General features: G+C 40.4%; 3 protein-coding genes across 4 annotated transcripts; all 3 read left to right on the top strand.

The window, feature by feature from the left end:
• The first annotated feature begins 56 nt into the window (after positions 1 to 56).
• LOC144643874 (zinc finger protein 593-like) lies at positions 57 to 2,072 on the top strand. Its single transcript, XM_078503265.1, has 3 exons — positions 57 to 338; positions 1,598 to 1,660; positions 1,779 to 2,072. Exons 1-3 carry the CDS (start codon positions 145 to 147, stop codon positions 1,933 to 1,935), a joined length of 414 nt encoding a protein of 137 aa, XP_078359391.1. The 5' UTR covers positions 57 to 144; the 3' UTR covers positions 1,936 to 2,072.
• A 1,758-nt stretch (positions 2,073 to 3,830) lies between these two features.
• Positions 3,831 to 8,348, top strand: LOC144643824 (vesicular inhibitory amino acid transporter-like). The gene is made up of 2 exons (XM_078503194.1): positions 3,831 to 3,939; positions 6,888 to 8,348. Exon 2 carries the CDS (start codon positions 6,896 to 6,898, stop codon positions 8,222 to 8,224), a length of 1,329 nt encoding a protein of 442 aa, XP_078359320.1. The 5' UTR covers positions 3,831 to 3,939; positions 6,888 to 6,895; the 3' UTR covers positions 8,225 to 8,348.
• A 1,979-nt stretch (positions 8,349 to 10,327) lies between these two features.
• On the top strand, positions 10,328 to 14,406 carry LOC144643826 (vesicular inhibitory amino acid transporter-like). Of its 2 annotated transcripts, none has more exons than XM_078503195.1 (2): positions 10,328 to 10,346; positions 12,766 to 14,405. In XM_078503195.1, exon 2 carries the CDS (start codon positions 12,774 to 12,776, stop codon positions 14,100 to 14,102), a length of 1,329 nt encoding a protein of 442 aa, XP_078359321.1. In that variant the 5' UTR covers positions 10,328 to 10,346; positions 12,766 to 12,773; the 3' UTR covers positions 14,103 to 14,405. The 2 variants fall into 2 exon arrangements, with proteins under 2 accessions (XP_078359321.1, XP_078359322.1); XM_078503196.1 differs by lacking the exon at positions 10,328 to 10,346 and adding an exon at positions 11,076 to 11,120 and having other exon boundaries at positions 12,766 to 14,406.
• The last annotated feature ends 481 nt before the right edge of the window (positions 14,407 to 14,887 follow it).

Genomic DNA, 14,887 nt, shown 5'->3' with positions numbered 1-14,887 from the left:
GTACTCCCCAGGTACAAAATGAAATCTCCTTGCACCCAGTTCACCTCATTTTAGCACGGCGCCTGGAAGATTCTGCTTTCGCCGGCCATCTTGGATCTCAGAACGCAATTCTCAGAAGAAATAACAAGAAAATTAGCTTGAGAAATGGGCCGGTTGAGGAGAAAACGAATGCACAAGAACGACAAACATCTTAAGAAAAAATATCGCACTAGGAGACGAACAAAGGATCTCGATCAAATTCACGAGGACATGCAACCAAAAAACGCCGCTAAACTGAAATCACAAGAGTGCGACATGGATCTACCAGGCTCAGGGCAATATTACTGTATACAATGCGCGTAAGTTTGGTTTGACAATATTATGGTTAAATGTAGTACGATCATAAGGCAAAGATTGTCATATAGCCCCAGTTTCTTTCATACTGTTTCTTACATATACTTAGTACCAGACTAACAAACTTCATAAACTACCGGTATATGCAAAAGAGTTATGGGGTTATAATATGGAACTTTAGCTATGATATTAGCTAGCAATATAGCCCCATTATCTGTTGCAATATTTCCGTGGCACCCAGGCTCAGTTTTATGTAGGTTACGCCGAAGATCTTCAGCGTGTATTTAGGGCCTTGGCATATATATTGAAGCCTGGTTTCCATATGAACATAGACGATGGCAATGGATCACCAACGATCACAAAATTGCAGAAATTTTCTTAACTGTGTGATTGCAAGGTTCGCAGAGCGAACTGTTTCCATGATCGCAGACGTGTTTAATGGTTTTGAATGATGGGATCAATTAACAATATTATGGGATAAGTTTCGATCGCAATGGATAGCAATTTTGTTTCCATATGATCGCAACGATGGCACACGATCACCAGCGATCGCAGTCGATTGCAGGGAATAGAACTTGGTTCAATTTTATGCAGATGTTTACAATCGTCTGTGATCAATCGCAGTCAAACGCAACTGTGTGTTTCCATACGATCACAGATTGCAGGACCTACAATTCTGTGATCTTCTGTAATCCATTGTGTTCGTCTGCGATAATATGAAAACCAGGGCCACTCAAGTGGGCAAGCATGCAAGTATGTGAAAAAAAATTTACCCATGCGTGTGCATCTTCTCAAGACATGCAAAGGATGAGATTTTCTCATGTGCTTGCATGTTTGGCCGCTTGATGGACCCTAAGAAAACTGAAGGAGTACTTGTACCCGTCTTCTTCTCTATCTGGTCAATCCATGGAAATATAAACAGATTTAACAATTAGCTGTATGAAAACTACTTGTTTTAGATGATCCTTATTCCAAGAGCAATTTTATTAAATATATTACTCTGTTTTGATGTAATATGAATGCTTCCAACAAGATTTATCATTTTCATCCTCTATTTATTGAAAACATTTTCATTTTACCTATGAATAATTTGGCCCACATAATGCACATTTTAGCTAGCCGCAAGAAGCTGGGCCTTGAAAGTTGTGACCCTTCGAAGGTAGCGATAGGAAACGGTGCTAAATCTAAAAGTAATGAGGTTCGTGACTTTCAAAACTTAGCCGTAATAAATAACTGAACATAATATTATTCTCTTTTTTTATAGGAGGTACTTTGTTGATGAAAAGTCTTTAAAAGATCACATAAAATCAAGAGTTCATAGGAAGAAGTATGTTTTTGTTCTCTCATTTCATTTATTTCATTAATTTTCAATTCATGATCTGTCTTTTAATAATATTAATACTGCCATTCGGTTTCAATGACACGACATTTGTTCTTTTTGTCAGAGTGAAAATGTTAAGGGAAGTCCCTTACACACCAGAAGAAGCCGAGAAAGCTGCAGGAATGGGGTCGTATACACTCACATCAACTAAACCTCTGTTGCCTGTCAACCAAGATGAAGAAATGACGAGTCCAGAAAATGTTGAAAGTGTTGGCACCTGAAAAAATAAATGTTGTTGCCTGTAATAAATTTCTACTTTTAACCCTATCACAAGTTTGCTGTTTGTGGCCTAATAGCCTGGGGGCAAGGTCTTGCTTACGGTTGCACACATGAAGAAATAAAAATTAAAGCCATCAAACTGTGTTGGCAGTCTAGACTGATCAGGCATGAAAAAGAGTATCTTTTAGTGGTATTAATAGTTAATACAAGTTAATTGTGAGCTACTAAGCTAAGAATCGCATTTCATTTTTGTAACCTCGTGTCGCTTTAATCGGTTCGTTCGCTCCCTGAGTTGTTGTATTTCCCCATCCCTTCCCTCCCTTGGCAGTTGTATTTGTCCCAAATGGAAAATATATGTAGCTGCCCATCGACGGCCCACGTACGTACGATTGTTGTCTTTATTGCATGATTAAGTGGTCCAAACAAGCTTTAAAAAACAAGGTTTAATTCAAATTTTCTGGTGGGCATCCCAGTCCCTTTCATATGGGAGTTATCCCAGGCCTAATGGATACAAGTAACTGTGTAAGACTCCAGATCAAGAAGCCCAGGGGGGTACTCCGGCTTGTAAATGACGGGGATGATCGAAGGATTTTTTTGGGTTTGAAATTTTCGATTCCAGGATTTTTTGGGGTTGGAAAATTTGGCAAGTATTTTTTTGGGTGACTTGATTTAAATAGGGAATTTTTTGGGTATTAAAAACAAATTAAAAACAAAAGCATTCAATTTTTTATGATTTTCTTTGTGTTATGTTATTGCTCCTCCTGGCAATTTAGGGGTAATTTGACAAGGGATTTTTTGGGGGGTTATTTTTGGTCCGGGGATTTTTTTGGGTAATGTCGGAAGACTTACTAGGGATTTTTTTGGGTCCTGAGTTTTGCCTCCATTCGATCATCCCCATCATTTACAAGCTGGAGTACCCCTCCTGGGTCAAGAAACCTCCATTTCATACATGGCTTCCCAGGTTTGTTAGCTCAAGTTTGTAATATTGATTTCCTCAACATTGCACTGAATATACTGTAAAATTCCGGTGATAAGCCCTGGGCTTATACAACTTTGTAAGGGGTTTTGGGTGGGCTTATGAACGGAGGGGCTTATATCCGGGAGGGCTTATAAGCGGAATAAAAAAACATTTCGAACCAAGCCAGGGAGAGTTGGGAGTGTTGATCGAAATACGTTTTTAAGTTAAAAACGCATAATAAAGCAACATTTAGCCCTGTTCAGACTGTCATCCGGCAGAGAGGGGCTTATATCCGGGAGGGCTTATAATCGGATGTATTTTTTTGTTGCCAGATAAATGGGCCTATAACCGGGGGGCTTATAAGTGGGAGGGCTTATAACCGGAATTTTACGGTATTACATAAGAGATGCTAAGTTATTGCAAATCACGGTCGCAAAGGAGTTTGGGGCTCCAGGACTTTGGGCTTTAGACGCCAAAAACTAGGGCCTTGAGCTCGTTTCAGTGCTTCACGGCAAAGCGGTGTAGGGGTTCTGGGTTCTGGCCATCATTCCCCTCGCCCCTATATGGGTCTGACACTCTGCAGCAAATCACTTTTTTTAGAATAAGAAAATGATAATTTCCGCAGAGCAGGTAGCTTCCTTAACACAGGCGTTCTTTTGGCTCGTCACGCAATCTTTTGGAGGAAAGATTGCGTGACGAGCCAAAAGACGTCTGCGTAGCGCTACAGCGCACAGTCTGAAATGACAAAGGGTATTAACGATCGTGGCCAAAAAAAATCCCTCAAGAGCACCTCTTACCAAAATATTAAAAGTTCTTTGTGTGGTTGTGGTTGAAGTGTGGTTGATCTGCATGACTCAGCAGGTTGGCAAATTGTCAACAAACTTCACGCCATATTTGGAAGCCTCGACTTCACTCGTGGACTCTGCACTGAACGTGACTCGAGTAAATACTGGTATTTGCAATATTCCATGGCCGAGTTATTTAGCGATGTAGCTGCAATCCCGAGAATCAAACCGATCTAAACATTTTCCGAAGTCACCGCTTTCAGGTAAGTGTCCTATAACTTAGATTTAGAACTTCGCAGTCCATTAAAAACTGTAAAATGACTATTCGTCATTTTAGCTAAAGAAGTGTCACGGCAAAGGAGTAAGAGGTGACAAGCCAAAAATATAAAGAAGCGTTTAATACAGCTCTTGCTATTAAAAACGGCAACTAATCGTAGGCCGTCGAATCTTGAAGTTTGCTACTGGAGTGGTTTATTGTATTATTACATTTTATAGCGTGGTTTCTCGTGAGATTTTCAGAGTCCGTCGCGCCCGATACCACGAGTATTACGTAACGATGCTTTAAAAAGCGTCGCGTGACGCTGGCCAAAACACAGTCACTCGAATGACTGTGGCGCAAAGAGATAAATGATTATATCTAGTTTTGCTGGTCGTTGTGATTTCTTTGACTTGTCCGATCGACCTATATATGTTGCAAGATCAAAGTTATTAGATTACACTGTATGATTACATAATGGTTTCTGTTTGCACCTGGTGGTCACGTGAAATTTATTTGTCAAAGTGCTCTTCACTGGCATCAAAAGTGCCCGGCGTATCCAATCGAACGTTCGGTATTCGATTGGGTTCGGTAATCGTACATAATCGAACAAATTGACAATCAACAGTTGACAATCGAACAAAATCAAACGTTCGATTACCGAACAGTCGACAATCGTACTTAATTGAACGTAACGTTCGATAACCGAACTCCTGTTTGTTTATATTGCGGACATTTGGACGGTGCACCGTCCCCCTCATTAGTCCTGCGTGATTACTTATCAAGAGACGGATTCCAAACAAAATAGAGTCGATTTAATTCGATTGTGTTCCATTTAGTTCGATTGGTTCGAAAATCGAACTCACAGCAAAATAGATGTTCGATTTGTTCGATTACCGTACCTAATCGAATGATTGGTGTTCGATTGGGTTCGATTTATTTTTAGTTCGATTTTATTTGATTGGATAGGTGTTATGATTAATTTCTATCTTTAGTTTATGTTGTCTTTTGCAATGAAAGCCATGGTTCTGTTCCTTCTCGCTCCCTCCTCTAGAAGCCACGCTTGATGGTTAAGCCATGCGCTTCAAGTAAATTTTGTTATAGTCCGGCGGTTTAGCTCCTGAATTGTGCGATTTTTGATACAAGCACCAAACTTTGCAGGATTACAAGCATTCGCATACTAATCAATTCTTGATATAGTGCCAACGCCAATTTCCTATTTTCAGCTAGTAAACAGCAATGAAATTTTCAGCCGAGAGGCCCCCCTGCCCCTTCCCCACAAAGTATTTCTTCTTGTACTTTTATAAACCTTTTACTGTTGATTTTTATTCATAAATACAGATATCAATGCTTTTAATTAGGCTTACAATTGTTATTTTTTACCATCTTTTTGATACCAACAATTTAATAGGAAATTATTGCATGGAAAAAGATTTTTCGTTCCCCGCCCTCTGCTCCCTCGCGTCTTTCGTTTTGCGCTAGCGTCCAGGTCTCTCGATCGATGAACCGTTCGCTAACAGAAGAAAAAAAGGAAAATATAGGGCTAAGAACAGTCTAAATTACAGCATTTCATTCTAAATTTTATACGTGCGACTTGGTATCACTAATTGGCATAATAGTATTTGTCTATAAACCAGGACAAACAAATATTTCACGAAATTTCATTGATTTTAACCCTATCCAGACTGGGAGGGACGGAACGTGCCCTCGCTGACTTTGAACGCTTATAACTTTTTCAAGATTCAACCAAACGCTACCAAACTTTGCGAGTTTATCTAAAGTTTATCTGGAAATAATTTGGTAGGGTGAGTTGTTGTATCAAGAACTTGACGTCACCATAGCAACGGCATTTTGACAGACATGTTTTCCCAATTTTGTAATTTTCGTGTTTCTATTAATGAAAAATAATTTTAATGCAATTATTTTCATCATTTTACGGTTTTTAAGCACAATTTTTTTTATTTTGAGTACGTTGCAGTAGTTTTGGGCGGTTTTATGACGTTTTGGAAAAAAATTGAAATCCAAGATGGCGGATCCAAGATGGCGGCTGTTTTAACATTATGATGTAATTGTCACGTCATGTGACGTCATCTTTAAATGTGACGTATACCAAAAGATAGGAGTTTGAACATACTATATATTCCCTAAGTTTCATTGTGATTGCTGAAATATTCTGGAAGTTACGGAGGTCTGAAAAGATCCAAAAAAGCTCGGTCTGAATAGGGTTAATAAATTAAGGTTTCCATGGAAACCGGTGTTTTTCGGGCTTGGCACTATATCTGAAAAAGTTTCTGTTGGTGACCACTTTCATTGTGCCAAGTTTCATGCTTGTATCAAAAAGTGCACAATTCAAGTAAAATTTCGAGCTAAGCCGCCGGACTATTACTCGAGTACGGAATAACGTACAGACCTGAGACTTGGACAAGTAGTTTATATAGCAGTTTTCTACAACCTGTAATATTCTTGATTTTTTTGACTCGATAGCTTTGGATTTATTTTTGGCGGCGTGTCAGTAAAAACCACCTAATTTCGCTTGAAAACCGGCATCCCGCCACCCCGTGCCGGTAAGCAGCGCGAAAAAAGCGTTATTGTTCAGTCGCCGTTCTTCGCGCTGCTTCCCAACCGAAGGCTGAAACGCGCGACACCATTCCCAGCACGCGGGAAAGTGGCGGGCACGCGGGGATGGGCGGGGGGGGGGGGGAAGGGGGGTACCAAAGGGGAGAAATGCCTCGCCCAGAGAGCGGGAGATAAGACTGACATTTCCGGCTAAAATTCTTCGGGAACGGCCGGAAGTAAGAAAAGTCTCTTATGGCACCCAGGGAAACAACATATTAACGAATTTTCCTACAAAATTTGTGGCCAGGGTCTACGAATTTATCGGGTAGCTACGCCTTTAGATGGAAACCCTTGTTTTAGGATTGGTAGGTTTTAATTTATATGTTTTTTATGTTTCAGTATCGATCATGGAGAACTTCAACAATGAGACCAGTGTCAGTGTGTCCATAAATCAAAAGCACCCTATTGCGGGTTTTGATGACGAAGCTTGTGAGATCGTGTCCATGGGCGAGGGAACGCCACTAATTCCCGTTTACAGCGGTCGTGCTTCTGTGTGGAAAGCAACACTTAACATTATCAACTTTATTGAAGGAGTTGGTTTCTTAGCGCTACCGTTCGCTGTAGCTAAAGGTGGGATAGCAGCGGTCGCTGCCTTTATTGTCATGCCTTTTATCTACTGGTTCACAGCCAAAGTGCTGATTGAGTGTCTGTACAAGAAAGACGATATCCATGGCGACGTACGCGTGCGTTCCTCGTGGAATGAGATCGGAAAAGCTATGTGGCCTCGTTTTGGTGGAACTATGGTAGCCGCTGTGCAGTGTTTTGATTTGACTGTCATCGCGACTTCATATCTTATCGTGTGTGGCTCGCTGATGACATCCGCCTTCCCGTCACTACCCCTCACACCAGCAATCTGGACGTGTATTGCGGCCGCTGTTGTTCTTCCGTCGACATTTTTGAAGTCGTTGTCACAGATCGCCTGGCTGAGCGTCATTGGCATTGCAGCTTTACTGGGAACTGCAGCGGTAATCTTGTGGTACGGAGCTACCCACAAATCACAGTGGAACGCCAAAGATCTCTTGTTCTGGGACACGGAAGGCTTTCTTGTTTCCCTTGGAATCATCATGTTCAGCTACGGCTCAGCCCCTATTGTTCCTTCTGTTGAGGGAAGCATGGCTGACAAATCCAAATTTGGACGAGCTTTAGCACTTGCCTATATCGCTGCAGTCGTATTCAAGTTAACCTTCTCCATTTTCGGTTTTCTTTCGTTCTCTTTTGCCACAGATGAGATTGTAATAAACAATCTTCCTAACAGTGCGCCTCATGTTATTGTAAGCACAGTGTTTGTCATAAGTTGTTTATTTTCTTACGCTCTGCCTCTCCTTGCAGTTTTTCAGTACATCGAAGAATCATACTTTTATTTTCATCTGCGGACGAAAGTCAGATTGCCGAGATTAGTTTATGTTGTAGGGCTCCGAGTTTTGCTTGTTACTGTTACTCTTCTAGCTGCAGCTTTTATTCCGCATTTTGGTCTTTTAACATCCTTTTTTGGCAATTTATCGCTTCCGTTATTTAACTGTATTCTACCTTGTGTAGCACATCTGTACCTGAGGAAAAAAGATTTAAACTGGCAGCAAATTGCTCTAGATTACATCATGATTGTATTTGGTGTGTTAGTGTCGATATTTGGAACTTTCTTTTCAAGCAAAGCATTGTATAAAGCACTCAACAAATAAGAATTGATACCGGTGAGCTTTAGTTTTCTTTGAGTAAGAATCAATGATAGAAGAGAGATGTAAACTTTTAATGGTGTATAATTGTAGGAAATGGCAACGAATAAAATATAAACAACATTTTAAACGAACTATTGTCTTCAGCTGTGTAGAAAAAGGAGAGACTGAGTGATAATAATAGATGAAGACCGTCTGACGCAATTTTTAAACTCTACATACGCAGAAGCATCGCCCACACTTCCGTCCGCCATTATCCTGTGTGGCCTGGCTATTTTTTCGCGTAAGTCATGACCCAGCTGTAGAGGCGGCGGAGCGTTTTGGAACGTGGGGAGGAAGACTGGTTTAAAAGTACTCCGTTTTAGCAACTTTTCGTTTTCTGAGCATTTTCTAGACCGAAGATTTCCGAAGATTCTCCGATTGTTGTTCGAACGCCAAACGAACGTTTCCAATCATTTTTCGAACTTTCCCGAAGATTAATGAACCCCCCAAATTTTCGTTTGGGGGGCTACAGCCCCCCCCTCCCTGTCCCCCCTGCTCCGCTCCACTGACTCTCTTTTCTCTAAATTTGAAAAACGAGAAACCGCGTACAACCTTTATAGGGACTCTGAGAATAAACTCAATGTTCCACTACCGCGCACTAACTATTACAAAAATAGCTTTACCCAATAGGCCATTTCCGAGTTACCCTTTGCCTCTGTTTCAAAACGAGTCTACGTGCGAAACCATTCGTATGAAAATGAGTTTCACCTACAGGTCTATTTTCGTGCAAATCAAGCTCATTTTCGTTTGAATGGTTTCGCACGTAGACTAGATTCGTACAGAGACAAAGGGTAAAACAAGTACTAAAAGGCACAGCATTCGTGGAAAACAGCTTTTTCTTTATAATTAGCTTATCACTAGAGATTTATTGTTTATATAAGGATTGTATGCAGTGTTTTAAAAAAGCTGATGTTTTAACCGTGTGGAAATAAAGATTACCTTACCTTTTTAGAGTTCCGGTTACCGGGGTTCTACTGTAACAATAAGTTATCAGTTATTCGTACATCTGAAAGGAACATTTCAGGGGGGGGGGGAAGCAACTTCCCATACATTCTCTTATATGAAATCTGAGCGATGCTCTCACAACTTGCAAAGCAATCATCGGGGCGGTAGTCAGCGGATGTCTCTAAGGCGCATGAGCAGCTCCTTTCTTTGTGAACTTGCCAAAACAAAAACATGGGACCAGTGAGAGAGTTCGATTTTTTTTATATATGTAGTAATAAAAAAGACTTTCTAAGTTTTGACTTTAAAGCAGCGAAAATTTCTCCGGAAAGGTTCTTGGTGTCAATATGTGGTGTTTGTTATGAAATAAAACCATCACGGGAATGGTAATGAAAACGTGGCGATCGAATATTCCCGCGCTGGTCGGAGCTATTGTTCTTGCTCTATTGTTTGAGGTTGTTTGTTGACTTGGTCTTTCTTTGTTTTACTTCATTTACAATCCCCGTGTGGGCCAGTTGAAAATCGTGGTACAAACATGTCAAACATTTGCATTTCAGCACTGAAAAGTAGCACGGCATCACAAAATTCTGCGTTCTTAAAACTACACGACGATGAGGAAATTTTCGGATTTAAACACGCTGCTTTTAGATTTTTAGTTAAGAGAATTGAACCCCTTTAAAATAAGTGATTCCACGACATAGCAACTTCCATTTCGCGGGAAAAGATTGCCTGTTGCATCATCGTCCAAAACCCGCTGACTACATCGTGAATTGATCGCTTTGCAAGTTGTGAGAGCATCGCTACTCGGTCCCAGACCTCGTTTCTTCCCCCCCCCCCCCCCCCCTGGAACATTTAATTAAAACATTCAACGTACGGCCATTGTCCAGGCCATTGTCATTGACAAAGAAGCCGAAAAGAGGAGCTTTTAAAACTATGGTACATCATTGTTTGGTATTTTCCAAACATAATGTTACACGTTGCTGTGCAAACGGTCAAGTGATTTACATATAATTACATGTGCATATTACTACATGTGCAACAATAATACGTAAATATATATTTTTTCTGATTAGCATACAGTGTATACAGTCGCGTGAGTTGATAAGTTCGCTCCATCTTGTTTAGTGCTCCGATTTCCTTAAAGGTAAGTCCATCCTATTAGCTGACTCGAATATCGTTTGTATCAATTGATTCCAGATATCGATTTCTATCGATTGACAACGCCTGGAGCAATTGGATTTCGAATCCGTCAGATGGATACGCATGGACTTTCAAAACAATAATTCTAAATAACACACTGCAAGTTATCTACAGCTATCGTTTTGACAATTGCTAAATGCCTTTTAAGTACCTTTTCCCGTTCAACTTTATATTTTTCTGTGTTAACCGTATGTAATAACAGAGTCAAATAGTTCAAACAGTTCTCAAACAGCAGCCGAAATATAGGGTCTATTATTACGTAACCTGCGAGCAGGCTGACGTTTGTGAAATAATACCCTAATTTTACCAAATCTTGGATTTCGCTGATTTAGTATGGGTGACAAAAATAATCTTGTCCCGATGGAATCCCTTCAGATTCCTCAAAACAAAGCGGCCAAAGTTGTGCTACACCTACCAATGCTGTCATCCTCAACAGAGGCATTACGTAATTTGGGCTGGAAGAAGCTGGAACTTCGGTAAAAATTTCACAGATGTGCAACAGCTTACAAGCTTTTTACTGGCCTGATTGACTATGATTTTAATTTTATTACAAATAAGGACGTGCACAGGTACAAGACGTACAATACTCGCACGAAAAACAAAAAAAACAAAAAAACTGGGGAAAGCAGTGTTTTAAGTATCATGCCATTGCAGACTGGAACTCGCTTGCCTCTAGAAGTTCGTGAAATAACGTTAACTTCAGTGTCATCTTTTAAGAGTAAGCTACATTTTTAAATAACTTTTTATTGTAATGTTTTAACAAATTAGTTTTTATATCTGATTTTCTAATAACTGAGTCGCATTTTTTAAGACAGTGAGTTGATAAGTTCGCTTTAGCTTAGTATGGTGGCTCCGATTTAGCTGATTAAACATCGATTGTATCAATTGATTCCCAATATCGATTTCTATCGATTGACAACGCCTGGAGCATTTTGATCTTCGAGTCCGTCAGATGGATACACATTGACTTTCAAAACAATCATAATTTTAAATAACACACCGCAAGTTATCTACAGCTATCGGTTCCAAAATTACTAAATGCTATTTAAGTACTTTTCCCGTTCAACATTATATTTTCCTGTGTTAACCGTAGTTCAAACAGCAGCAGAAAAAGAGGGATGATTATAGGGCAGCCTGCGAGCAGGCTTTGCACGTTTGTGAAATGTATGCACGGCAAAGCCGTGACACGTGATCGGCGAAGCCGCGAGCCCGCGACACGTGAGCGAGTACGTGAGCGGCGAAGCTGCCCGCCGAACCGACGTTGATAGGCTTTTATAGATTGTGCTCCTAAAAGTGGCATATTATGCTACTAGCAGTGCTCAAAATTTTGCCAAATTATGCAAAAATTATGCCAGAATTCCCAAATTATGCTTCTGATTTCCGAAATTATGCTCACGTAGATTCTATACATAGAGGTGCGCAATAACGACACCAAATTATGATGTTTTTTAAATAAACTGTTGTTGTAAATTTATTTGTGTTTATGGCAGTTTATCACGGCCGTCAGCTGTCCAAATTAGCTGCTCGCATCTCTAAACCGTTTGTAAAATGCCTCCAACGACTTAACAATCACAATTGTATAGCTAAAACACGCATTGCAAGAACAAACTACCTAAATTTCATTTATTTCTGTAGAAAGTACACCATATTTACTACATTTTATGAATTTATGCTCCAAAAAGTGCTAAAAATTGCTAATTATGCCGTGGCAGTGCTCGTTTCACAAATTATGCTTTTTAGCTCCAATTATGCCAAAAATTATGCTTGCACAATCTATAAAAGCCTAGACGTTGAGCCTGCTCGCAGGGAAATTATTGGAAGTATTCCGTAAACTCGGCCATATTAATATATTATTTATTATTAATATATATTTATTTTGTTTTTCCTAGAACGCAAAAAGCTTTCGTTTTCCCCTTAAGACCGCAATTTCTTAATTTCTTGACCGTAAACCGCTAGATAAATAGGAATGTACGCGCAAACAGTCACTCAAACTTGACGCGAAGTTTCAGTTTCATCCAGTCTTCTAGACTCGAAACGGACTCACAAGAGGACTGGGGACGAGTCTGGGAATGAGCGACATCGTACCCAGCGGGAGGATAACAGGAGATGAGACTGACATTTCCGACTCAGAGGATTCTTCGTGATTGGCCGGAAGTACGAAAGGCCTCTGCTGGCTCCCGGCCGCGGCCCCAGGGAAACAACATCGTTGCTTTGGGGCAAATTTAATGTAATACGTTCCACCAGTTAACGAATTTTCGTAAAAATTTGTGACCAGGGCCTAAGCCTTAGGGTAGCTACGCCTCTACGCGGTGTCACTTTGTTTTAAGATTGGTAGATTATTCTATCTTTTTTTCATGTTTCAGCATCGATCATGGAGAACTGCTTCAATAATGAGACTAGTGTTAGTGTGTTCACAAATCAAGAGCACCCCTCCCCTTTTGTTGACGAATCCGGTGAGACCCTGTCCATGAGCGAGAAAACGCCACTAATTGCCCTTGACAACGGTCGTGCTTCTGTGTGGAAAGCAACACTAAACATTATCAACTTTATTGAAGGAGTTGGTTTCTTAGCGCTACCGTTCGCTGTAGCTAAAGGTGGGATAGCAGCGGTCGCAGCCTTTATTGTCATGCCTTTTGTCTACTGGTTCACAGCCAAAGTGCTGATTGAGTGTCTGTACAAGAAAGACGATATCCATGGCGACGTACGCGTGCGTTCCTCGTGGAATGAGATCGGAAAAGCTATGTGGCCTCGTTTTGGTGGAACTATGGTAGCCGCTGTGCAGTGTTTTGATTTGACTGTCATCGCGACTTCATATCTTATCTTGTGTGGCTCGCTGATGACATCAGCATTCCCGTCAGTACCCCTCACACCAGCAATCTGGACGTGCATTGCGGCTGCTGTTGTTCTTCCGTCGACATTTTTGAAGTCGTTGTCACAGATCGCCTGGCTGAGCGTCATTGGCATTGCAGCTTTACTGGGAACTGCAGCGGTAATCTTGTGGTACGGAGCTACCCACAAATCACAGTGGAACGCCAAAGATCTCTTGTTCTGGGACACGGAAGGCTTTCTTGTTTCCCTAGGGATCATTATGTTCAGCTACGGCTCAGCCCCTATTGTTCCTTCTGTTGAGGGAAGCATGGCTGACAAATCCAAATTTGGACGAGCTTTAGCACTTGCCTATATCGCTGCAGTCGTATTCAAGTTAACCTTCTCCATTTTTGGTTTTCTTTCGTTCTCTTTTGCCACAGATGAGATTGTAATTAACAATCTTCCAAACAGTGCGCCTCATGTTATCGTCAGCACTGTATTTGTCATAAGCTGTTTATTTTCTTACGCTCTGCCTCTACTTGCAGTTTTTCAGTACATCGAAGAATCATTTCTTTATTTTCATCTGCGGACGAAAGTTAAATTGCCGAGATTAGTTTATTTTGTAGGGCTCCGAGTTTTGCTTGTTACTGTTACGCTTCTAGCTGCAGCTTTTATTCCGCATTTTGGTCTTTTAACATCCTTTTTTGGCAATTTATCGCTTCCTTTATTTAACTGTATTCTGCCTTGTGTAGCGCATCTGTACCTGAGGAAAAAAGATTTAAACTGGCAGCAAATTGCTCTAGATTACATCATGATTGTGTTTGGTGTAGTAGTGTCGATATTTGGAATTTTCTTTTCAAGCAAAGCATTGTATAAAGCACTAAACAATTGAGTATTGAAACCGGCGAGCTGTTAGAAGAGAGATGTAAACTTTTAATAGCAACGAATAAAATATAAACAACATTTTAAACAGACTATTGTCTTAAGCTGTGTAGTAAAAGGAGAGACTGAGTGATAATAATAGAAGAAGACCGTCTGACGCAATATATAATCTCTACAAATGCAGAAGCATCGCTCACACTATTCTCACTGCATACCTAATTCTTACTCATTTTCGCGATTTTCGGGATTTAAAGATAATTGCGAAATTTAGTACGCACGAAAAAAAGAACATTTCGCGAAACTGATTTAAGCACGCGAAAATTAATACCATATTATTTTATACTAAAACAATAAAAAATTTAAATGTTTGGAACTGCCTTGTGTAGCGCATTTGTTTCTGAGGAAAGGAGATTTAAACTGGCGGCAGTTGCTTTAGATTACATCATGATTGTGTTTGGTGTAGTAGTGTCGATATTTGGAACTTTCTTTTCAAGCAAAGCGTTGTATAAAGCACTCATCAAATGAGTATTGAAACCGGTGAGCTGTTAAAAGATAGATGTAAACTTTCAAAAGAGTAGAAGGAAACGAGAACAAATAAAATATAAAGTTATACTGATTGATAATAATAAAAGGAAATGCAATAATATCAACAAATGCAGAAGCATCGTCCACACTTCCCGTCCGCCATTATCCTGCGTGGCTTGGCTCATACTTTTCCATCCTCGTTCCCTTTGACCAGCGGTCAGCGCAGAAGGGACGAAGACTCGAGGTACGAGAATGATACTTTTCTAGCGC

The sequence above is a fragment of the Oculina patagonica genome, chromosome 2 (genome assembly GCF_052425735.1).
Source record: "Oculina patagonica isolate OP01 chromosome 2, crgOcupat, whole genome shotgun sequence".
In the NCBI taxonomy this organism is placed as follows: Eukaryota; Metazoa; Cnidaria; class Anthozoa; order Scleractinia; family Oculinidae; genus Oculina; species Oculina patagonica.
The sequence above is the reverse complement of the archived record's forward strand: the minus strand, read 5'-3'. Positions and strand labels throughout refer to the sequence as shown.